The 24881-nt window shown below is 34.1% G+C and overlaps 1 protein-coding gene across 2 annotated transcripts in view; it reads left to right on the top strand.

Annotated features, from left to right (window-relative positions):
* The first annotated feature begins 2504 nt into the window (after positions 1 to 2504).
* Positions 2505 to 24881, top strand: part of LOC129222730 (roundabout homolog 2-like) — a 180690-nt gene continuing 158313 nt past the window's right edge. Inside the window, exon 1 of one of the 2 annotated variants that reach the window (XM_054857260.1) lies at positions 2505 to 2680. In XM_054857260.1, the coding sequence (XP_054713235.1) occupies positions 2623 to 2680 (58 nt within the window). In that variant the 5' untranslated portion in view covers positions 2505 to 2622. Of the gene's footprint in view, positions 2681 to 23561; positions 23714 to 24881 lie in introns of those variants that run through there. The other variant, XM_054857261.1, reaches the window with a different exon arrangement.

The raw sequence follows: 24881 nt of genomic DNA on the forward strand, positions 1-24881 counted from the left end.
CACTTTAATCCCATGTATCCTTCTTGGGGCGCTATTTTCAATGTTCCTGAGTACAATCGTTTCAACAAATTTGATATATACATTATTTGAAAATAAAATAAGCTGTTAATGCTGTAACACGGTGGCAATTTTATCCAAACCTTTCACTGATTAAACAATGGGGTGATTCGAAAAAATCGATTTTTTTATTTCGGAATCGCGAAACCTTTCAAAAGTTGTAGTTTAGTATCTTCAATAGGGGAAAAATAAAAAGAAATTCTAGATTGACATAGTAGTGATGTTAGAAGAGGTGGGATATTGGCAACATGAGGTGGGATATTGGCAACATAACTCGGTTATTCTTGAATCAGTTTAATACATTAAATTACATGTTCACTCATCCAGTGACAATCTTCCTCTGACTGCCAATGCAGATTCTCAGTTAGCCTTGTGGGAATTCAAGTGGTTGCGCAATTAGAGTTTCTACAATTGCGCAATTGGTATTTCTCCTTTTTCATGAACTGATCTGATGAATTTATGGGTTTGCCATGAGAAACTCAAAACATCTTCAATTCACGCATAAGGCTGAAAGTTTGAAAAAAATATGTTAAAAATTGAAATTTTCAGAAAATAATAAAATTAGCTTTTTGTATTTTTTCATTAATGCAACAGCTTAAATTGTCAGTATATAGCGTAGTTCGAATCTAAAAAAAATATTTTATAATTTTTACATAAGATCTTTAGTTCGCGCATGAGTCTTAGATTGAGTTTCAAATTTCAGGAGATTTTAACCCAATTTGCAGCATATGCGCAAACGAAAGATCTTATGCAAAATCCATAAAATACTTTTTAGGTTCATATTATGCTATATACTGACAATTTATGGCTGTTGCCTTACAAAAATATTAAAAAAGAAACCTAATTTTGTTATTTTTTGAAAAATTCAATTTTTAGCACAAACTTTCAGCCTTATGCGCGAACTGGAGATATCAATTTAGAATTTTTTTTTTTTAAATTTTTCTCCAATTGAGGATACTGAACTGCAACTTTTTAGAGGTAACGCAATTCCGGAAAAAAATCGATTGTTTTCGAACCACCCTATTAAATAACTTGTGGTTAAACAAATAACTGAACATGAACCTCATTGTTTAAAGTTGAGTGTAAACGATATGTATAACTGATTGGCCATACTTTCTTTAAATATAAGCATGACATGATACCACTTTTCAACACGATTTTTAAAGTTACCACAAAAGTGACACGCAAAATCAAATGTAACTTTCAATCAATTAAATATAAATTTTCAGGTATATCTATGTTGTGTATCTTGAATTATTTCTTCAAATCAAATTAGTATTTGCATGCACAATTAATAACGACATGTTTTGTCACAATTGATTTCACGTATTTTTCATACTGACAAAATTTCTAAATGGGGGGGGGGAGGTGCATTCCAACATTTAAGAAGTTGCAGGGAAAATTAACAAATTACTACACATCTGCTTTTTTTACTCATTTTTCTCCTGCTATTTGTAGGACCATTATTTTTTGGGAAAGGGGGGGGGGATAAAGCACTCTTGGAATTGCCGTCCTTGATATTTACGATAAGTAATTTTGATTAAGTATACTTGAGCTGCCTTGGTCAGGAAAAAGGCAGTAATTGCAAATTTTTTACATTCTTTCCTTTTTTTTTTCATTTTTGCCATTTGTTGTGCGTTATTTATTGTGCAAGCTTACGTATTTGATTTCCGTTGGGGAAAAGTGAAAAATAAACGTGTAATTTCAACTTTTCTGTGTTGTTAGTATTGAATCCAAAACGCGTTTCTTCAAATATCTCGAAAACTCCTTTCTGTAGATACTGCCATTTAGTACTTGCACACACGACAAAATAGTTCTTTCTCATAGAAATTTGTGATGAATCGAAAGTATACTCTATAACCCTGTTTAAAAACTTGAACAGTCACTGTAGGTCCTTGCAGTAGTGACACAATGGGAGGTCACTGCGACCTCCCAAAAAATTTCCTTATTCAGCAAATCTTGTCTGACGATTCGGCAAACTTGGAGACGATATTGCAAAATCACAATTTTTAAATTTTTTCATCATAATAAAAACATAAAATGCTATGTCTCTTCTCAATAGAGGCAGTTTCCTGAAAATGTTCATACTTTTTCTTTTCATTCGGCAAATTGAAAATTCTGCTTCCCTTCCAAACAGGGCCGCCGAGATCCAAAACCGGCCCCTAGTCAGTTACCTCTTCGGGCCCCCCTCCATCCATAAAAGTTATTAAACTTGTAATGCTATGCCCTTTTACCGGGCCCCGCAAGGTCCAGGCCCCTAGTTTTCGACGAGTCTGACACGGTCTCTCGTCGGCCCTGCATCCAAAGATTTAAGTTCGGGCGCCCCTATGTCTTTGGTGTGGCGACTACGTATCGATATCGAATGAGTTGGCGCGATATGCTTGGCGACGTAAGGGTTGCTATAGCTACTCGCGGTTCCAGTCGGAGGATCTGTTGTGTATTCGTTCGCGTAGGTTGGCCGCGTTTGTGTTTGAATGAGGTATACGCGAGTTCGAAAGAAACGTTTGTTTTTCGCTAGTGGAGAAGAGTGAGGAATCAACGAAAATAGAAATTTCGATCTTCGAAATGGATTTAACATTCGGAATAAGTGTTCCTTTTTTGTTAGTGTTGTCTTTGTTCTCAGGTAAGTTTGTTTTTGTCATAAGCTTCTTTTTTTTCCCTTGATCGTAGAACGTAGAGAAGCCGGTCTGTCACATTGTGTTGTGTCAAATGTATCGATTTAATAGAACGTGTATTCCGAATTTACAACGATTAAATCTGTCTGAAGCATTTAAATCTTGCTTTTGTAAACTTCATCATAATAGATTGGGGTGTACGGTTAGACAAATGAAGATTGTCTAATTTTAAAAATCTGCATGAAAGGATTTTTTAAAAGGATTGCTGAGAAAAAGTGTTCATTTTTTCAAATTTTACTGGTTTTATTTTGTTGGACGTGATTTGTAATAAAATGAGTTCACATTGTATAGACGTGCGTTATGAGAGATGCATTAAAGGTGAATCATCGTATATTATATTTTGAATTTTTTAACATCAGAGCTGAATAAAAGGGTTGCGGAAATCGTTTGGATTTATCAATGTTTGCATAAAAAATAAATGAAATTAATGGGAAATCGAACTATTTAATTTCAGGAAACGTTTTTACTCTTAAAATAGGGTGGGAAGAGGGCAGATCCTAACTTTCGAATTTGCAAGATTAAACCATTTCTAGTAAACTAAAAAATTTTCATTCGTTCTATTTTATTGGCCAGAAATAGAGTAACAGCAGAAACTTGAGCTATAATTAAAATAAATAATAAAATTAACGTAAAATAGTGAAAAGTGTCCTCCTCCCCCTCCAATTTACGTTTATAAAATAGTTCCTGTTGCGTGGAAAATATGAATATTTTACTGTAAAATAATAAAAGAAATTTTATTGCTAGCAACTGTGATGACAAAGAAATTGCAGTAACAATTTTTGTGTGCTCTAAAACTGTTTACGTAACAAACCGCTCGAAAATGAAACTGAACAGGACAATGAGCGTAAAAATAAATAAAGTTTATGATTGCAATAAATTTTCGTTTAAATGCCTGTAAAACAGAGAAAGCTCAATGTGATAACAAAAACTTGCACTGAAAACTATTTCTTAAAATAATAAAAGAATTCCACCTGTCAAAACAAACATTCATTCACACCAAAATAAAAGGGATTGTGTCGGAACTTTTTTTTTTTTTCGAAAATTCTGTTCAAACAAAATGACATTTCTAAAGGAGGAGGAGGAACGCTTGGAGATTTATTAATTTATTTTTTTTTACGTTATAACATATTTTTCTTACGCAAATATAATTAGCGATCGTTTAGTATTTTAAGGTAAAGAATAATCAAAAATGCTTTTTTAAGTATTAAAAATTTAAAATTTAAAACACATCATTTGTGATTCTTCATTATTAAAATATAATTTACCTATAACACAGAATCAGTTTTGTATATCATTAATATATTTTTTTTGTATACATAATTTCTTGCACTGTACAGCTTATTTTTGGACCTAACATAATCATTAAAAACATTTTTGAGGATGAGGAATAAAATGTTTTTTTTTTTCTTTTTAAATGGGAAATAATTCTAAAAATATAAATTTTTTCTTGTTCTCTACTAGCGTAGCTATAATTTACCTTCCGGGGTAGGAAGTTGGAAGTAGGTCATTAGAGACCTTGTATATGTATAAGATATTATAGAAAGCTTTATTGAAAAGTTGTATATTATTTCCTTGTAGTTGCTGTATAAAAATGTGTTAAGATTTACGCTTTGGGCTCGTTTTTTAAGGCGGGGGGGGGGGGGGTGAAAAAATCATGTTACATATAAGTTGACGTTGTTTTGTTATTTTTTGTTGAAGTTTGCGTTGCGTGCGCACCTTTTGTCTCCCCCCTTCCCCGCTTGGAAAAATTCGAAATAACTGGCCAGGTTAAAACCAAGCCCTCCCCTTCCCCTCCCTCTGATCGCCGGTTGTCCGAAATAATTGATATAAAACGTATTCAAAAATGAGAAAAAAAAAAAAAACTTTTCACTAGTACAAATACATTTGAAATCTTGTATGGAGACTGCAAAATGCCCAAATTTGCAGACTGTTGTCGATCGAGCAATAACTGAGTTAACTAATCGTAAAATAAGTATTATTATTATTCCCACCAATAAGTATGATGAGGGATAGGTGAAAGAAGCTAGCTACTGATTATGGTTTTCGCAATTCTGAGTTTAAATACGCTACTTAGCGGCATGGGCGCCCATATGCAAAGTTGCAGGGGGAGGGGGGAGGGCTCAAATATTTCCCCCGTGGTTTAGCTGGATATTTTCCCCGTGGAAACTGATTTCAGGACAGATTAGAGTCATTAGAATTTGACATTTTTAATAACTTATTCATTGATGGCTGGAGAAGAAATGTTTTTACATGTTTGCAAAGAAAAATGTACTAAAAGCAAAGAAGTTTTAAGCAATGGGCGCCCTTGCTTAGCGGTGATTTAAGAAATCAACCAAAAAGGTTAAATATCCCACTCTTCGTTTGGGATAAAACAAAGGCTTCAGACAGTTGTGACATTAATGTAATTTCAAAGGAATAAAAAAGGAACCTAATATGAAAAAGTACTGTTATTCCTAAACTTCAAAGCAAGTTTGTTTGTTTTACCTCTTTCGGCAGCCATTAGCCAGAATAGCGCTTCTGAACGCTGCTGGGCCATTCCACGGAAAACGGTCACTTTGTCCTGCACGTGACGTCTCATGTATTTTCATTAAAAATAATCATTATATATATATATATATATATATATATATATATATATATATATATATATATATATAAATAAAACAGCCAATGATCAAGTAACCCGCGAATTTCAACAATGAAACTCGCGCCACGGCATGATAATTTGTTAATATGTTTTATGCAGGGAAAGGCTTTATTGTGTCTAGGCTGTACTCGATCCGGCAACTTAACTGTTTAACTGGTAAAACAGTCAGTTTAGGGGAATGAAGAATCAAAAAAGTGGTTGAAAATTAACCCTATCCACTGGAGTTAGGATTAAAGTGTCAACGATCAAAATATCACCAAACAATGACTTCGTTCGAATGTAGAAGCTATTTTCACCCGTCATACCATGACGGGCGATTTTCTAGTTCTTTAAAATACTAATGAACAAATTTTTTCTACTTAGCAGATTACAAACATATGTGTGATTGCTTAAGCATTGACTTTTTCGTGGAATGGCCCTGCAGCGCCTCCTATGGTTTGTTTGAATAGCGAATAATAATTGTGACCGTACGAAGATAAATAATGTATGGAATTATCTATTCTTAAAAAACATATCTTTTTTCGATTTGTGAAACTTCAATAATTTTTCCCGCACAATTTTTATATGATTCTAATTTTAGAGAGGAACAGTATGATAACCATTTTTTAAGACGAGTTAAAACTTGACAACTGAATGTTTCATACCAGAGCATTTTATTCTACTTTAGTTCAAAATTTAGCAACGCTTAATGAATGATTTCATTGTGTCAGTTTTTATTGTCTTTCATCAATACAACGCTTTAATGTTACAGCGGATTAAATACATTCAAAAAAGAAAAATCCTTCTGAAAAATGATCACATTACTGTCTAACCACGGATTGTATGGAAAGACAAACCTTCGTTTTACAGCCGGAAATGAACGAATATATTATTTTTTTTACCGATGTCACCTTTTGCAGAAGCAGAGTCTCATTGAAATAAACGGAATACGTGCATCAAATTTTTACTTTCCCCCTTTATTCAAATAGATTCTTCTTATCTGGACGTGTGAAAATTCCATGCAATCCGTGGTTGGACAGTACTTTACAATTTTGAAATTGTCGCCAGAAAATAGTCTACTGCATTCGTACCAGGAATTTTGAGTAACGAGATTTTAAAAAAGTAACAAAAAAATGCGTTTCAAAGAAAGAGAATTAAAATAAGCAAAAATAAATAAATAAAAGATCAATACACGATTTAATGCAATCACCGGTTTGAACAATAATTTAGTGGGGCGAGGGTTGCCGTTTGATTGAAATTGGTTGAATAATTAAATTTCATAACAATATACCGAATGGAAAATTAAATGTTGGGCACACTTCCAGTTTGAAAAGCACGTTTGTCTTAATTTCACCACCTTGATTTTTTGCTCAAAGAGTTATATTTGTAGCACAAATTTATTGTGGGGAATATATGCCGCGAACAACAAATTCTCATGCCTTCTGGCACATTATTCTTTTAGGAAAGAAAAATGGCATCTCCTTTTATGGATGCATTTATTTACACATTTCTCTTTCCGCTTTCTTTTAATATCATTCTAAATTTAAACAGGTGCTGTGTACTCCACACAGCGCTTGACATACACTCCCAACGTTCAAACATTTATTATATTCATGAAATACACCGCCAGCTTGAATTTATTATATTGTAATTTTATATGAGCGTCTGCGTGTTGATTCGGATAAATTTATTTTTGCATACATACCATCATCGACCTACCAATTTATGCTCATGAATAAGGGTGCGATTTATCATTGTTTGTCTGCGCTGATAATGAAAAACAAAAAACAAAAAATGTTTCTTGTTATCCGAGAAGGCACGCCTCAAGTTGTCCTTTCTTTTTTTTTTAAGTCATAATTTTTCTTTTATCTTTTCTTTCTAAATTTAAAACTTGCGATTTTCAAACTATCTTGACTAGATTCGAAAAAATATAGGGCAATTTCTGAATCATCCCTAAAAATAAACAAGGGACAGTTATCAAAAGTTAGGAAGCGTAACACTTCCCAAATTTCGCAGGTTAATGTTTTCACACTTTTGTCCGTAAAAAGCATGAAAAGTTTTGAGTAAAACGCGGTTGAGGAAATCGCAGGTAGACTTTCATTGAGAAGTTTTCTCGTATATCAGAACCTGTGTGTGCCAAGGGCTGTTGTCACCATCTCTTGCCACCAGGGTCGTGCACGGGGGGGGGGGGGGGACATCTGTTGGCCCGGGCCCAAGACTGAAGGGGACCCAATATTTTTAAAACTAGGCGTGAAATACAAGGGTAAACAATATGGAGGGGCCCGAAAAAGTCCTTTGTGACGGGCCCCGAAATTGCTGTGCACACCCCGCTTGCCATTAAACACCTGAGAGTTATTCCTTCCACTTGCACTAGTTATCTTGACTCAGGCACTACACCCCATTGCTGCTAACGCTGCTTCATTTTAAGATTTCTTCATGAATAACAAAGGAATTTTAACATTAGGAGTTGTCCGTAATGATATGATATGATGATACATTTGATCCCTCCCCCCTTTTGTCACAAAGTGTCACACTTCACCTTACCTCTCTCATCCCCTCCCCTTGTCACTTATCATGCACAACGGGGATTCTCTTTCAGATAAATTTTTCATTTTGTATGTAAAAAAAAATAAAAAAATTAAAAAATTTGATGCTCACACTTCTTATTAAATTTCCCTCTCCCTTATCACAAACTCGCAATTTCGCGAACCCCTCTCCCCCACAGAGCGTTACATCATTTGTGGACGACCTCTTAGCGCATACAACAACCCTAGATGCGGATGACTTAAATTGAAGTGGATTTTTTTCAAATTCTGAATTTATATTTTTTTCTTATATATTTTTTTTTCTCGCTGGCAATAGTTGAATTTCTCATGGAAAAACTTACCTTTAGCTGCTTTTGTGGAGGAGGCCAAAAAAAGTTGTTCTTATTTTATTTATTTCCTTATTTTTTTTTCTATTCTCATTCAAAATTTTAATCTTGAGAAGTTTTTACGTTCTTTTTGATCACCAGTTTATTTCTCTTACTGTCTTACTTTAATATACGTGCAAATGGTGGTTACGTACGTTATTTAAGCTCGTAAAAATACGTTTAAATGATTGCTTGGAAAAAAATATTTTTAATAAAAAATTCATTATTAGCTGTGATTTACTGAAATAGAACGCTTATTTGGAGAACTAATTTGTTATCATTTTAATGTTTAATAAACGTAAATGTTGTTTTTACATAAATATCTTTACTTATAATACTTCTTTCAGAAATCTTTTAAATGTTTCTAAGGAAGGTATATTTAAAACATAAGCCAAATTTAAGATTATTGATTTTGGGGGTCATCCCAAATGATGGCACTCTTTGAGGGGGATGAGGTTCGTGAAATTGTGACAGTTAGTGACAGGGGAGGGGTAACAGAAATTGTGACATCACATATTTCCGTTTAAATATCTTTTTATAACAGTACAAGAGGGTGTGGTTGTGTGTGTGGGGGGGGGGGATAAGGTGAAATTTGTCTCTTTGTGGCAAATAAGGGGAGTGAGGGGAATCAAAAAAGTGTGACATTATTTGTGGACACAGCCGAGCCCCTTAGACGTCTCAATACAGAAAATTAGTCTCTTTTAGATCTGGAAGAACTTTATGTCCATTCCGACAGTGAAAATTGTTCGATAATTGAACCAGTTTTTGTTTTCTTTTCTTTACTTCAGGTATAGTAGGAATATTTTATTGCTCTTGTTTATTAATTCATGCATCCTTGCTTTTTTCTCGATCCGAATTCCAGTCCATCCGTCACCTGAGACACTATACCTGAGAAGCTGCGCATTTGTAAAAAAAACATTTGCACTTAGTTTATTGAAGTACCTGTGGAACCACTTTTATTGTTTTTCTGTTACAGAATGTCTCTTTATCACTTTTATACAGGCGATCCGAAAAACTTTTGACTCGCATGCCTTAGACTTCTTTTTTTATAATGGGAGGAAAAAAACACTATTTCTTCTTTTGTTATTGTTTTTGTGACCGCCCCTTGTTTGAATCATGTTTGTCTTAAACAGTTTTGATTCAATAAAACAAAAATGTGTAAATATTTTTTAAGCTTAAAATTCTACATACAATTTAAGAGAACCAGGTTTAATTTTTAGTCTAACAATATAATGTATCATTAAAAACATGCTGTTCACTCAAAATATTAATTCTTTGATAATTTATCTGAAAACGGTATAAAAAGCAATTACAAAACTCAAATTGAGGACTAATTTATCAAAAGGGAACGTATACATTTTCCAAAAATGTTCAGGGAGGTGAGTAAAACGAATTAGGGTAAGAGCAAAATAGTTTTACCAACTTCTGGGTACAGAATTGAACACAAAAGCACAGCAAATCATGGCCCAGAATAAGAAATGTTTGTGTGCAAAAAAAAAAACCCTGAATGTTAAAAATTCCAATTTCACCAAAGCCCTAATATTTCACTTTCTCTTATTCTCTTATCGAAGTACATGAACCTAAAAATATTAGATTAAAATTTGAAGATTTTGGACATAAAACTACCCGTAATCCTCAGAATTCGCAACTCATTGCTTCAATGTTAACGCTCCAAAGCCCAGAGGACAGAAGTCCTGTCTAAAGCCCTGGATCCTTCTCTTCCGATCGAGGACTTTAGTCCTGTCGACACCATCTCTCTCTCTCTCTCTAGAAATAAAAAGATTGCACTGATGCACCAAGTGTTTGGGGGAAATGGTTAGTAAGTAGTAACACACGCGTGATTCATCTCAGCGGCGTGGTTGATTCAAATATCCGGCAGTTGTTCAATGTTTGTTAAACCTATATTTTGTTCTGTTTTGTGAAGATTCGATTCATTCAAGCGACTGATTCAATTCTGGCACTCACTATTATTTTAGTTTTCAAGATTCTTGATTTGTTTATTTAAATACTCATGAATCTGCTTTTACTGTGATTCTTCCAAAGAATGTGGCTTTTTCTCACTTACGAAGAATATCCAGAAAGGTCTGACTCATATGCGCATGTTTCTTTTTCTTTTTTTTTCTGCGAGGCGGCCGGAGAGCAAAAAATATTTCTTGTTATTAAATGTAATACATATATGTATTGTCTAGTTTCAGAATTCTGTCCCTTTGCATGTTTGCATTTGAATCTTCAGATTTAATTCGTCAGCAGGGATGGTCAGTCAGAAGTGCAAATGCAATTGAGGAAGGGGGTGGGGAGGGAGGCGCAATCGCAATACTAATAATGAAATGGAATATTACCCCCAACCCCCCCCCTTTTTTTTTAAAAATCTGACGACAATTTGTCAAGCTTGGTTCGTGCTAAGCATGAAAAAAATAATATAATGGTTTCTTGATTACAACCCTCAGAAATTGCAATTTATCTTCATACCTTTCTAGTTGGGTAAAAATAAATATAAGTGGTATACAGGTCAGAGGTCTGTCCAGGATTTTTCACAGGGTCCGTTTTTTGTGAAAAATCAAATAATTTTGTGAAAAATGAATTAATTTTGTGAAAAATCAAAAAATTTCGCAAAAATTTTTTTGTCAAAACAAAATTTTAGAATTTAGAGATGGCACAAACGGCATCAATTAAACTTAAAGTTGAGTGTTTTCCTCTTCTACGTCGAGAAAATCATTCTGGATTTTTTTTCTGATATTTGGCGGGGGGGGGGGGGGCATCGCTCTTTCAAGTATCAATATTTATCTACCATTCTACATTATGTTAAATTATACTAGATATATTTCTGTACAGTACTTAAAATAATTGTAACAAAAATATGAATAAATAAAATAAAATTCAGAATAGGGTTCAGCATTCAACTTTTTGACCCAAGACACTCTTAAAAAGCACAGAATTTCGTTTAAAACTTATAAATTCCGTGATTTTAACAAAAATAAAAAGATATTTCAATTGTTTACCTCTTAACAAAGCGTAATAATCATCAAAATTTCGTAAAATCGGATTCCCATAGCGGATGCAAAGAGATCGCAATTCTCAAAGTGAAGGCATCAAAAGTATAAAAACGGCTTGTAAAAGAAATGTTTTTGATAAAATTATTTTAAAATTGCATTTTAGAGTCCTATGATAAACATATCATTAATATCTGTGGACACAGTTGACCCAAAAAATAAAATAAAATAAACCATCTATTCAGCATTTTAATTTTTGACTCATAACAGAAAATGGAATTTTGCTTTAAAAACTTGAAATGAGAGTTCTAACAGAAATAAAGAGACTTTTCATTTATTTGAATCCTAATGAAGCGAAGTTAGCTTGAAAAAAGAACAAAATATGATTTTCATATCGGATGTTAAAAGATTGCATTTTTCAAAATGTAGACATCTAAAGAAAAAAAAAAACGGTAATTAAAAGAGTTTATTTAAAGTTAATCATCCTTGTTAGCATCGAAAAATCAAAACCCATATAATTTTCTCCCAAAATAACAATTAAACATCGCACCGCACCGTAAAAACGCAAATATTGACAAGCTGGCAAAATGATGAGAATATTTTCTAATCAAGTCATTATAAAGGTTCAACGCCAGACGCTAAGTGGTGATAATTTTGAAGTTGATAACCCTATCTGAAGCGATCATATTTTTTCCTCATCCTTACTATTCCTTTGCAGTTCTAAGTTCATTTCGCAGATATATATTATTATTGTTCATTAAATCATGAGCGGAGAAAAGTGCTTACCAATGCCTTTTCAGAAAAGTTTACAACACAGCCGCTAATTAGCTGTGATAAAACAACCATTATATTTATTTGGCAGTAGCAATTATTTATCGCTTGCAGGAGCATCGCAAGAGTGCCGATTTTTTTTTTTCCCAAAATTAGCCGATTTTGTATAGGCTGATTCCTCTAATTTGACTTAAAAAAAGGTTCCAAAAATTATCGGTTTATACACAGAAATATGCATTATTTTGCTTTCAGATTTGCTCTTTCAATAAACAATTTGTGACAGATCCGATCTTGTTTATCAGAATTTTGTGAAGGGTCTGTTTTGTTTGATCGGGATTTTGTGAAAGGTCCATTTTGTTTGATCGGGATTTTGTGAAAGGTCCGTTTTGGTTGATCGGATTTTTGTGAAGGGTCCGTTAACGGACCCAAATATCCTCTGGCCAGACCCCTGCAGGTAGTTATCAAAATAATGGAAACACGTGTGAATAAAAGTGACATTTTAGAATGGACTTCGTACGTAATAAAGAATAAAACTAGATATCTGTTTTTTTTTTAAATTTTTTTTTATTTAAATTTTTTTTTATAAATAGCAATGTACATATTCTGGGAGTAGATGGTGGATTAACTGAAGTTCTGGATATCTTTGGTTTTTTTCAAGCGCGTCTAGCCGAAGAAAGTGTAACTGAAACATCTCAACTTTTTGGTGTTTTTATTAGAGATACAGTATCTAAAGTCATTACAGCATCCACTCAGTGCAGTAAGACAAGCTCGGCAAAGCAAAATAGTGGACGGAAAGAGAAGCTTGGTAGTGAAAGACACCGACGGTATTGAAGAGGATTGTAATGTCTAAAAAGCGAACAATATCAGCAAAAAATAACCAGAGAACTCAATCGCCATCTGGATTCACCAGTGTGAGTGATTACAGTCAGAAGGCACCTTTATCAACAGAACATTTATAGCAGAGTAGCGATTCCCAACACACTTCTCACAGAGTGCTTCCATTATTCTGATACCTGCTATTTGTATAAATCTGTATACCGCTTACTTAGTAAAAAAATAATTTTTAATTTAAAGTACTTTTGTTTTCAAATTCATTTGGAGGGAAACTTTTTTGAATTTGTAGGATTTACCTGTTACCTATTCTTTTTTCCGGAGGGAAAAAAAGAAAGGAAAAGAAAAAATGATTATTCACTTTCCTTGTAAATATAAATGTATTGCGCATTAAAAGAGAATATCTTACATTTCCACTAATCTGCCGCCCCAATTGTTGCAAGTTTGTACGCTCGAATTCAAAAACAATTTCTAACAAGTATATAGTGAAAAGAAAAGAAAAGAAAAAAAAATCCACTGACGATTAGTTGATGGAATTTCCTAAACGAATTTACATCGAAATTATGATTGATGCCGCAGTAGAATGAACTGAGTGATTTTTTCTTTCACCTTTGCTAGCAAAAGCTGCGAAAAAGAATGAAAATGAAACACATTATCTAATAACACAAATGATATAAATGAGGCGTTATGCGAGACAGAAACAGTAAATGAGCTCGAAAGTGAATGACTTTTTCAAATGAGTATTTGCCATTATAAATCATCGTTAGAAAATGCTTAATACAATTCAACAGTTTCACAATTGCAGCTTATTAGACTTATCGAAATATTTCATACAGAATTTGAATTCATTTTCATTCCTGTGTGAGAATATTCATGTTTCTTTTTTCTTTTTTTTTTAGTATGGTTGTATGTCTTTTTTGAATGTTTCTTTTTTAATCTTTGAAATCGCGTCCCGCCCCGCCAAGGAAACCAAACGTCAGCAGCCAACAGAAGCAAATCCACCGCCAAAGACGAAAGAAAATAAAGCGACCAAGAACAAGATTACGCGACAGAACGAATTGGGGTTTTTTGGGGTTTTTCACCTCTCTGTATCTCAGCCCCATGAAGACCCCCGGAGTTGATTTTTGGTACACTCAATTTCTAGTGGCCCCTGACGCCGTAAACCAAAATACAATCTCCTAGACCATCAGGGGGAGGAGGTATTAAAGTTATAAAATCACTGTTCCAAACGTTTTCGCTTTCTTTGACAGGGCTACAGCCCAGACGAAAAAAGGAATCAAGCTGAAATTTCGCACACACATTCCTTGTGCCCTACTGATGTGCCTTTTGTGCCATTTGACCCCCCTTCCCTTCCCCCCTCGTTTTTACCCCCCAAATTGTACCTTCCCGGGGTTCTATCACAGCCCCCCGGGGGGCTACGGTAATGATTTTTTGTATACATATTCTTGGGGGGCCATTGAGTACATATACAAAAATTCAACCCCCAGGGACATCATGGGCCGGAGTAATTAAAGTTTGAAAATCACTAATTTTCCCTAAATTCTTATGTACTTACTCTCAGCTCATAGGGTTTGTTTATCTCGGAATGCAATTGCAAGGTTAGAACAGATCTAACAGTTATTCCAAAGTTGTCTTAGGAAATGAAATTCAATCAAGACTAAAACATATTCAACTGTTGCAACTAGACGTTAATCGCAGATCACAAATTTGCCACAGCGACTGCGCATGCGCGCAGACTTAGCTCATTGGGCTTTCTGTTTTCAGATTCTATGTTGTTTGTTAATACTTAAGCAGAGAAACAAATTAATGAATGAGATTAGAATTCTGTCCCCCCCCCCCCCCCCAGTTTCGCCGATACAAAATTTCTTTTCTTAGTGTTTTTCAGTTTTGATATATTTACGGAGGAAAGAAATTTTAAATGTCGGTGCGAAACTGGGGTTAAACCATTGCAATATTTTACGTGACAAATTATATGAAACTGTACGCATATGAATACGGCACATATAACTTTATAATTGAAAGCGAAAAATACCACTTTTTTATAATTTTGCTTATTTTTTAAATTAATGGATTTTCCACAAACAATACATAATGAATTGAAAATATATGAAACTAGCAAAAATACCCGGCGTTGCCTGGGTCAGTAATAATTATTAGAAAAAATCGTTACTTGCTTTTGTTTTCTGCTTTAAGTGAAAGAATTTAAAACACATTTTTTTGACGTGATTAAAAATCGAGTTTCTTCCTTACCCATAAAACTAAAATAGCAATAAGTATAAAGAACAAAGTAGTATTGATTTAGAAACGAAAGCACTATATTTAAGCATATACAAATTTAAAAAACATGAAATTAATCTTTTCATGTTTAAAAAGATTAATCTGTTGATACTTTTTTTTAAACATGGAGTCTAAAACCTTCTCTGTAAGGCTAATGAAGTACGAAGTGATTAAAAAAAAGTAGCTGCGCTCGTAATCCCCTTATACTTGCTTTAGTTATTTCGGGAAATTTCAATCATTGTGACTCTTGGTGCGATTTTACCGAATTTGCGAAAGTCGTTTCGGGGTACCTTCGATGATGCTCCCCCATTCTTTCCTTACTTTGTAAAACGATATGATATTAATTTTCGTTACAGAGATATCGTCGCCAGATGCTGAGATATTTTTGGTCACCATAAAATGGCGCTAAACAGTTTCATCCGAAATGTTACCAAAATAAGTAATAAAATTTGGTGATTGTTTGAAATTGTGCAAAAAGGAAAATTAATGGAAGTTTTTGTGCTGTTTATGGATTTGCCTAATTTAGTTGCTGGATTATTTAACACAGTAAAAAAAGTCTTTTGAAAATTCTTTGATTGGCGATATTTTGTTTACATGGTGAAAGCTGAGAAACATTATGACGTAGTCTTCGGCTTCAAAAACAGCAACGTTGAAAAAACTGCCAAATGCATCAGCTACGGAAATCTTTCTGCAAAAATTTTGGCGATCTGCTGGTTGTTTGGATAATGAGTAAGTGTTCAATCAGCATAAATAATAATAAAAACCATTAATTACATTAAAGTTCCGTTTAAATGGAAAATCATCAGCCAAATCATGTATTATTTGCCAATTTTGTGCAAAAATCTTACTTCAAGATTTGACTTGAGAAAAGCCTTGAACAATCACGAAAAGCAAAGAAAGTCAACAATACAACAATTGTCGCTATCGACAGGGAGTTGAGATGATACACTAAATACTGTATTGAGTTGAGGAAAGCCTTCGAACATGGATCTAAAAAGCTCATAACTCGTTTTTTATTCTACTTAGAAATTTCGAACAGGTGCCATCTTCAGCAGAAAAATCAGAGCTTTCGATGGACATATAATGTAAATATGTGCAAGTATTTTTTCATCCCAATATTAGAGAATTTATACAAAAATTGTGTTTTATTGCCCCCCTAAGGGGGTTTTGCCCCCCATAACGGGACGAAAACTACCCTATGTGTTATTCTGATGCATAAGCTATATTATTGTAAAGTTTCATCAAAATCCGTTCAGTAGTTTTTGCGTGAAAGAGTAACAAACATCCATACATCCATGCAGACAAACTTTCGCATATATAATACAAGAACTACCCTATGTGTTATTCTGATGCATAAGCTATATTATTGTAAAGTTTCATCGAAATCCGTTCAGTAGTTTTTGCGTGAAAGTAACAAACATCCATACATCCATACAGACAAACTTTCGCATATATAATAGTAGTAAGATACGTGTGTGGATATCCGTGCTTTGCAATAATTTGTTAGCTGAAAATTTTTTCAATTAATTTAAGCAAGACTTAGTCCGCGCGCAACATGCGCATTCGCTATGGCAAATTTGGGATATCCGCGATTTGACATCGAGTAAAGTTGTATAGATCTTCTGACACATTCAAATTTAAAATATTTAATTGCTTAGTTTTTTTTTTTTTTTGCTTGTTGATAACATGCGTCATTTTGTTTTTTAAATGAACTTTTAAACAAAACTAGGTATTAAACAAGACAAAGACTTCTATCGAGAAAAAGGTAAATCACCAAACAATTCAAATTATCCCATAAAACGTAAAATAATCCACGATTTAAGAAAAAATGTAACTAAACGAAAAGTGAAAAGCTAGATTAAAATAGCACTCAGGCTGTAAAACATTTAAAGAAACCTTCATGAAAATATTGAATAATCTGTCAAATAAAGAAACTGATAATAGAATTTATTACGAAGTTGTAAAATACTCGAAAGCAATATAATTTAAAATGTAGTATTTTATTATCCAAGAAATTTTCTTTGCAACAGAGAGAGGATACAAGAATTGTAATAAAATTTAAACCTCCCAATTCTCGCAAATTGAACATAGAATCTTAATAGTAAGAAAATAACTTGACGTAAAATTAGGCTACCCATTATTGTTCCTTAAAAACACAAAACAGCATTGTTTCAATTGAAAATTTTTTGACTTGATGTTCTCAATTCTAAAAATACAGACAAAGTAATAATATCAATGCAAAAAGATGTGATATCTCATCAAAAACAACCCTGTTGTAAAAATTTCCCCGCCAAGAAAACCTTTAACTTTTCCGCACAAAAAAGAAAACCTGCATCCTAAACCCAAAAACCCTCAGCCATAAAAAGTTATGATATCTAGTTCGCCCGCCAAGTATCTGCCAAACTATTATCCTCCTTCTCCTTTTTCATCGCAGCTACTTCCATTAGAACCTCCTCCCACCTTCAACTACTCAGAAATATGGATAGATCTTTTAAATTGTTTATCTTGTTTGGCGGGAGGCTTTTGCTCACCAAGCAACCACTTCACTTTGAAAAGCCTCCCGCCAAGCAAGATAAACAATTTAAAAGAGCTATCCATATTTCTGAGTAGTTGAAGGTGGGAGGAGGTTCTAATGGAAGTAGCTGCGATGAAAAAGGAGAAGAAGGAGGATAATAGTTTGGCAGATACTTGGCGGGCGAACTAGTAGGGCTCGACCGATGGCATTTTTTGGCCGATGGGCCGATGCCGATTGTTGGCCGATTGTTCAAAGATGGCCGATGGCCGATGGCCGATTGTTTTCCTCCAAATGGCCGATTGCCGATGGCCGATGGCCGATGCCGTTGGCCGATGGCAAAAAAAAAAAAAAAAGAAATAAATTGATAAAATTGTCAGAGATTTAAAGGATGATTGATTCATTTCAATTTACTTCCTTTCTACGAATAACGAATTGTAATCACAAAAAAAGAAAAAAAAACAGATTTCGACCTAAATTTTTATTTTACGATCACCCAATTTAAACTTCACAAGTTTTTTCGGCACATCTGTACATGCATATGTACCTAAGAACATGTAGATGACCGAAATATCCATTTTGAACGCTTCCTCAGTTAATTATCGCAAATTCTCTTGTGATGTCTTCATGCGCGTAAACTTACGTCACTCAAAAACGTTATGAAATAGTAAGTTGAAAACTCATACGTACGTAGTATGATCTAAAGGTTAGAGGACAAGTTGTATAAAACCTTACCCTGAATAGTTCACATTACCGAAGCAAATCTATCTACAAAATAGTCACCTTGAACGACTATGCACTTCTTCCCAATGTTCGTATAGCTTTTAGAAGCGCTCCTGGAAGACATTTTCGCAACCTCCTGTAAGGCCTCTTGCGCTGCTGCTTTAACTTCATCGTAGGGAAGAAGGCGACTTTCATGTTGAGGATGCACGGTTCGATTTGTCAATACTCTGATATGACAAACAAATAGCATAACGTTTCGTCGGACTTAGCTCCGTGTGACTTTTACCTGTTCCCAGCAAAAAAAAAACATTTGCATGGACGATGCTTTCCTCCGTCAGGAGAAGATAAAGCTGCATCATAGAAGGTAGCGAAAAATGGCTTTCAGAAGTGTTTCCAAAAGTTATATGAACACTGGCAGAAGTACATAGTCCCTCAAGGTAACCTTTTGAAGGTGGATGTGCTTCTGTAATGTGAACTATTCTGGGTAAGGTTTTATACAGCTTGTCTCGAACTTTTGGATCGTACTACGTACAATCTATATAGGGTGTAGTTATGCTTCTCCTTTTTTGACTGCTGTACAATGAAAGATAAAGAACAACAGCCAGAAAAAAAAAATGAAAGAAAGAAAGAAAAAAGGAAGAAAAACAAAAAGACTGTTTAATAAACAATTGTTTTTACTTCCTTTTACAAAAAAGGAAGTATTGTATTCGCGAAAAAATTTTCACTCAAAAATCGCCCTTAATTTCCATTTTGCTCACCCCCAAATGAATGTTGAGTTTTTTTTTCGATTCGACCACATGCGGAAAAGTGCCTAAGAATGTATAGACACGCGAAATATCCATTTTGACCATCACCGAGGTAATTACAACGACTTTTCTCGTGACGTCTGTATGTATGTGCGTATGTGTGTATGTGCGTATGTGCGTATGTGCGTATGTATCTCGCATAACTCAAAAATGGTATGTCCTAGAAAGTTGAAATTTGGTACATAGACTCGTAGTGGGGTCTAGTTGTGCACCTCCCCTTTTGGTTGCTTTCGGATGTTCCTAAGGGGGTCTTTTGCACCTTTTTGGGGGGAAATCATTGTTAATTTCGATGTAAACTCAAGTGGCGTTATAATTTGTCGGACACTTGGCGATATATCGCCAGTCTTTTGGTCGCCAAGTTTTGTCGCCAACTTGGCGACAAATTTGGCGGAGTTTTTTTTTTTTTTTTGGTTTCAATTTGGCCATTGTTGGTGATATTTAGAGAATAAATATTGAATCACATTAAAATAGCGAATAATGGGGAAATGACATTAAATTGGAGTAAAAGGAAGTCATGTGATGCACACATCAGCTCGTTTTTTTTAATTGAACATATAACTAAGATTTCAGTAATATTGTAATGATGTATGGATTTAAGTTCACTAATTATAGTTAAAAAACATTAAATTATGTTGTTAAATCATTCAAAAAAACATAAGAATAAAACAATGAAACCGTCAACAAATTACGCAATTAAATTGGAAAGATTGCACGTAGACATTTTTTAGTCATCAAATTAAAAAAAAAGATAACAGATAAATTACAATACTAAATCATAAATAAGATATTTTTTTCTTATTTAAAATTTATGAATAGAAAATTTTGCATTTTTCAAAAAACTAAAACAGTGACATAAATTTTGCTGGAAAAAAAATTGCCATGAAAAGAGCGAGGTTCTTAAAACGCAGCTATAAACAAAATCAATATTTACACAAAGTTAATAACTGAATACATATACTACTTGATCTGATGTTTGCATACATAATATTGAACAATTAGATTGTTTAATCTCTTATAAAGTTTTACAAACAAGTTCAAATTAAATTGTTCAATTTAACAGTAATTTTCAGAAATTTAAAAAATTGCATAATAGAAAATCCTTGAAACTTTTCTATAAAAAACGAAAATAACTTATTCATTGATTTTATATAAATACATAAAAATAGTTACTTACAACAGAAAAAAAAATCGATCGCTATTAATGATACAAAAAAGATGGCGCATTACGAAATGGAGGGGGGGTCACCCTCTGATTTTGCAGTAACTCACACTTCGGCCCCAACCTCGGCCTAATATTTATAGTACAGAACCGCTAAAACCAACACCTCGGAAGAGTTTCTGAATCTATTTCAGCACTTTCGAAGAAAAAATTCAAACGTCCCTTCGATTTCCGAATTGTGTCACCATTCAAAACGTCTTTCTTTAATCAATTTCTTAAATTAATGCTCTAAATTCTTTCTAAACAATAGATAAAGTTTGAAAAAAAAATCTCTAATTTTATGAATGGTGTCAGTTTTAAACAACTCAGGAGTATAAATAGAGTTTAATTTCAGAAATTGAGGGAGTGGGAGGAGGGACACACAAATTCTCGGAAATTCAAAATAGTCGTAAAAAATAAAGTTCAAAATAATCATAAACATTGAGCAAAAAAACCTTCCGAAACTTGCACCCGAGTTTGTATTGACTTGCAGTGGCGGATTTAAAATACAGAGTGTTTTAAAATGAATAGCGGGGTTTTGTCATCTCATATTTGTTTCCATGGTCTCCAATTCGGCAATATGTCACCAAATGACCGTCAGTCTGAGACGCTATCTTAGTTTTGCATTGAAATAAGTAATTAATAGCCACAAAAAATGAGTATACAGGCTTTTCAGAACACCCGATCGAAAACAAAAAGGGAAGTGCACAACTGGAACGTACGCACACCCCACACGCGAAAACTTATCCTTCTACAGTTTACCATTTTGGAGTTATGACTTATGAGAGATACTACGTACATCCAGCAGCAAGAAACAACGCAATAATTAACTTGTTTGGTACCTGAATGCAGTATTAAAAACTCTTTCAGGGGTGACTCAAATAAAAATTCATACTGAAATTTAGTAAACAATTTTATATGAAAACAACCTTTACTTTGTATTAAAAGGTAAAACATCAAAGGTCTTTTTTTTTTCAAAAACATCGGCCAATTCCATCGGCTTTTCGAAGTTTTTAAGGCCGATGGGCCGATGTTTCTTGCAATTTAGCATCGGCCGCCGATGCCGATGCCGATGGCTAAATTGTTGAACCATCGGCGCCGATGCATCGGCCAGGCCGATGCATCGGTCGAGTCCTACGAACTAGATATCATAACTTTTTATGGCTGAGGGTTTTTGAGTTTAGGATGCAGGTTTTCTTTTTTGTGCGGAAAAGTTAAAGGTTTTCTTCACGGAGAAATTTTTACAACAGGGTTGTTTTTGATGAGATTAGTAGATTTAATTTTCAATAGAGAATGTCGCGTGAAGATCATCCCCCCCCCCCCCCAACTGACAGTGAAGTTTTAATATAATTTGCAAGCTCAAAGAAAACTTGCAGAGTTCAGTTCTTTTTATCTTTTTCTTTTTTAACAAAAAATTTTAAATTGTTGAGAACTTCTCTTAAGGATATTGAAAAATTAAAAATCTCCCAAACTTTGACGCAAGAAAATTAACTTTTTGCACTGCGCCTTATAATGGCGTTGGCAACGGAAAACTTCGTCTGTTAACAGCTATCGGCAACTGGCGGACCGCAGGGCCGACGCGAGGCCATATCAGCCTTGTCGGAAACTAGGGACCCGGCTCGGAATCAGAGCAGTGCAAATCTTTTAAGTTTTATGGGTGGAGGCTGGAGGAGGGCTCTCGGCGGTACTGGACCGTGGTCCAGGTTCGAACCGTAGAAAATCAAAAACTGAATCGCCAAAAAAGTTTTGAAAGTCTAAATTACACAAATAGGTTATTTTATAATAGTTTAATGTTGGCAATAATATCTCGAGACGCAACTTTTATTACTTTTACTAGTATTTTAGAAGTAATTTCTATACTGGTTTAAGTTTATAATGGTTGATGGGGGGGGGGGGGTTAGAATATGAGGTTTTTTTTTTCCAAGATCTCGATAATTTTTTTAAAAAATGACCGGATTTCAATTAAAATTACTTACGGCCCCTGGTTTGTAATAATATATATATTTTTTCTTTTTGTGTTCACTTCGTTGACAAGTTGGGAGGTTCATTTGGTGGACAGGACAGGTCAATTCACCGAACAACATCCGCGAATTTGCCAGCTTCAAATTTAAGTTAAGTTATTATAGACATCAAATTAGGTAGTTTGTTGAACTTGATTATGTAAAATAGTTCACGTTCGTATTTGTGGAACTATCTGTGCACAAAAACAATCCCTAAAAAAATAAATAAAGTTTAAAATGTAATATTAATTATTGCTGGTTTTGAGGAATATTAACCAAAAATATCCCCGAAACAAATCTCCTTCTTTAAGAAAATCACAAAATGGTTTCTATCATCTGGCATGTGATCGATCGATCTAGCGACCAAACGTATCGTTTGACGTAATAATTTTCCAGTAACCTGTCTACGAAACAACTCAAAACCGTTAAAATGTATGCTTTCAAAGGGAAGATTCTGCTACCACCGCTTTACTGCTATATGGTTTTTCTTATCCAAAACTAGTGAGAACATTGGCGGCTCGTGCAAGGGAAACTAGTGTCCTCTGTCTTCTAAGAGTAAAAAGGGACTTTTGCCCTCACTTTTTAGAGTTAAAAATTAATGATTGATCGAAAATTGATTTTTGATAGGGTAAATTGAATTATTTCACGAAAGTAAAGACTTATTAATTCCAAACAAATCAACTTTTTTCATCTTATTTCATAAGAATGGAACTTTAAAATTGAAGGGGAACGTGTGCGGTGGCCATCCCATCCGTCCCAATTTTGGATACCATATTTCACACTTTTAGAAGTTATTAAATCAGTAATATTAATAGCCAGTAATTTTGCCCAATTTTACAAAAAGAATCATCTTTAGGGTCGCGACTCCTAACCCCTACACTTTATTTGACCTCCCCCCCAAACACACACTGTTTAGGTGCATCAGCCGTCTATGAGTGAGAGGCTTACTTCTGTGAGGAATTTATAAGAGCATCTTTTCCAGCTCAGTAGGATATTAAAATCAGAATATTTTTATAACTGCTTCGTTTGCTGAGATTTATACAGTTTACGCATTAAAATGGCGGGAACGATCTTCCCTCTACGGGCCCAGCTGCTTCCTCACGCACGCAAAACCCAACTGCTGAACTGTGACGACAGAATAGCGAGCTCCCGTGACTGCGAGTAAATCCGTTGGAGATGGAGAGGGAATTTTACGAGGGAAACGCCTAGCACCTTTGTTGAGGGGCCTTTTGCAGGGCAGCTGCCCCAGCCCAGAGCGTCCCCCGGCAGAAAATCGGGGTCTTTTGAGGGGAAAGAAAAGAAGAGAAAGAAAAAAAAAGTTCCTTCCAGGTTCTAGGTAGGTAGACAACAGGGGGGAAAAAAGTAACCCACCTGTTGCAGTGATTTTGCTAATATGCTTTTGTTGTAAAACGTTTGAAGTTAACTTGAAGACTAGAAAAGGTGATTCTGTGTTTTATGTTCCGTAGTTTGTTCTCGAAAGTTAATTCTTGATTTCTCATACGTATTTTAATTTATTTCTCAAGATTCCAATAAAAATAAAATTTTGATTAAGTATTGCTATGCGTTTTAAATTATGACTGATATTATTGTGCAGAAAGGCTTCCGTAATATTTATATGAAGCTCTGATGCTTTTTTTTTTTGTTTTGTTTTGTTTTGAAGTCTCATGTGCATTAAAAAAATAATAATAATAATAATAAACATCTGCATTAGGGCGGAGCAAAACATTTTTTTTTCGATTTTCAATATGCCCTTGAGTGGAAAATGTGTGATGATAAGGAAACGTCTGGAAAAAATTGAGAAAAATCAAATAATACCGTCTGATTCCTCATGGGCCCAAAATGTTACCATTTTGAGCAAAATTCTCTAATGGGTGATGGGGAAAAAAAAATTGCCTAATATATGTAAATGGGAATTTAGGTCGATATTTGAGTGAAATTTTTTTCGCGATTATTACAATTCTTCTTTCATTATAAAAAAGGAAGTGAAATTAAGTAATAAACCTGCTATTATTTATTAAGTTTTAGCATTTAGAAATTTTTTGGAAAAAAAAGACATGATATTTAAAAAAATAAATGATAGTCCCAATATGCAGTAAAAACTGACCGCACCTATCAAGTCTGACTACCGCCAGGTTCCTCCTCGGACGGCCTTGCCTGTAATAACTAAATGCTGCAGTACTAATTACTATTTAAATTAATATTGCTTACTTAAATAATGAATTGGTTTATTCAAAAATGAAATTTATGTTTTCGATGCTGAAGAGCATTTACATGTAAAATTCGATACTGCTGTTAATTGTTAAAATTTCAAAGTTCCCAATTTCTCATTTATCTGCTTTCCTTTTGGCTCACTTTTTACATATGAATAGAATGAAAAGCAGGTGCGAAATAGCTGGATAGAATATCGATTGTTTTCTCCAGAACAGCACCAAAATGAATTTAGATAAAATAGGGTGAAATTCAATTTCACGTAAACTGCAGTAGAAATCGATCATTATTCTTCT

Source organism: Uloborus diversus, chromosome 5 (assembly GCF_026930045.1).
Source record: "Uloborus diversus isolate 005 chromosome 5, Udiv.v.3.1, whole genome shotgun sequence".
Lineage (NCBI taxonomy): Eukaryota > Metazoa > Arthropoda > Arachnida > Araneae > Uloboridae > Uloborus > Uloborus diversus.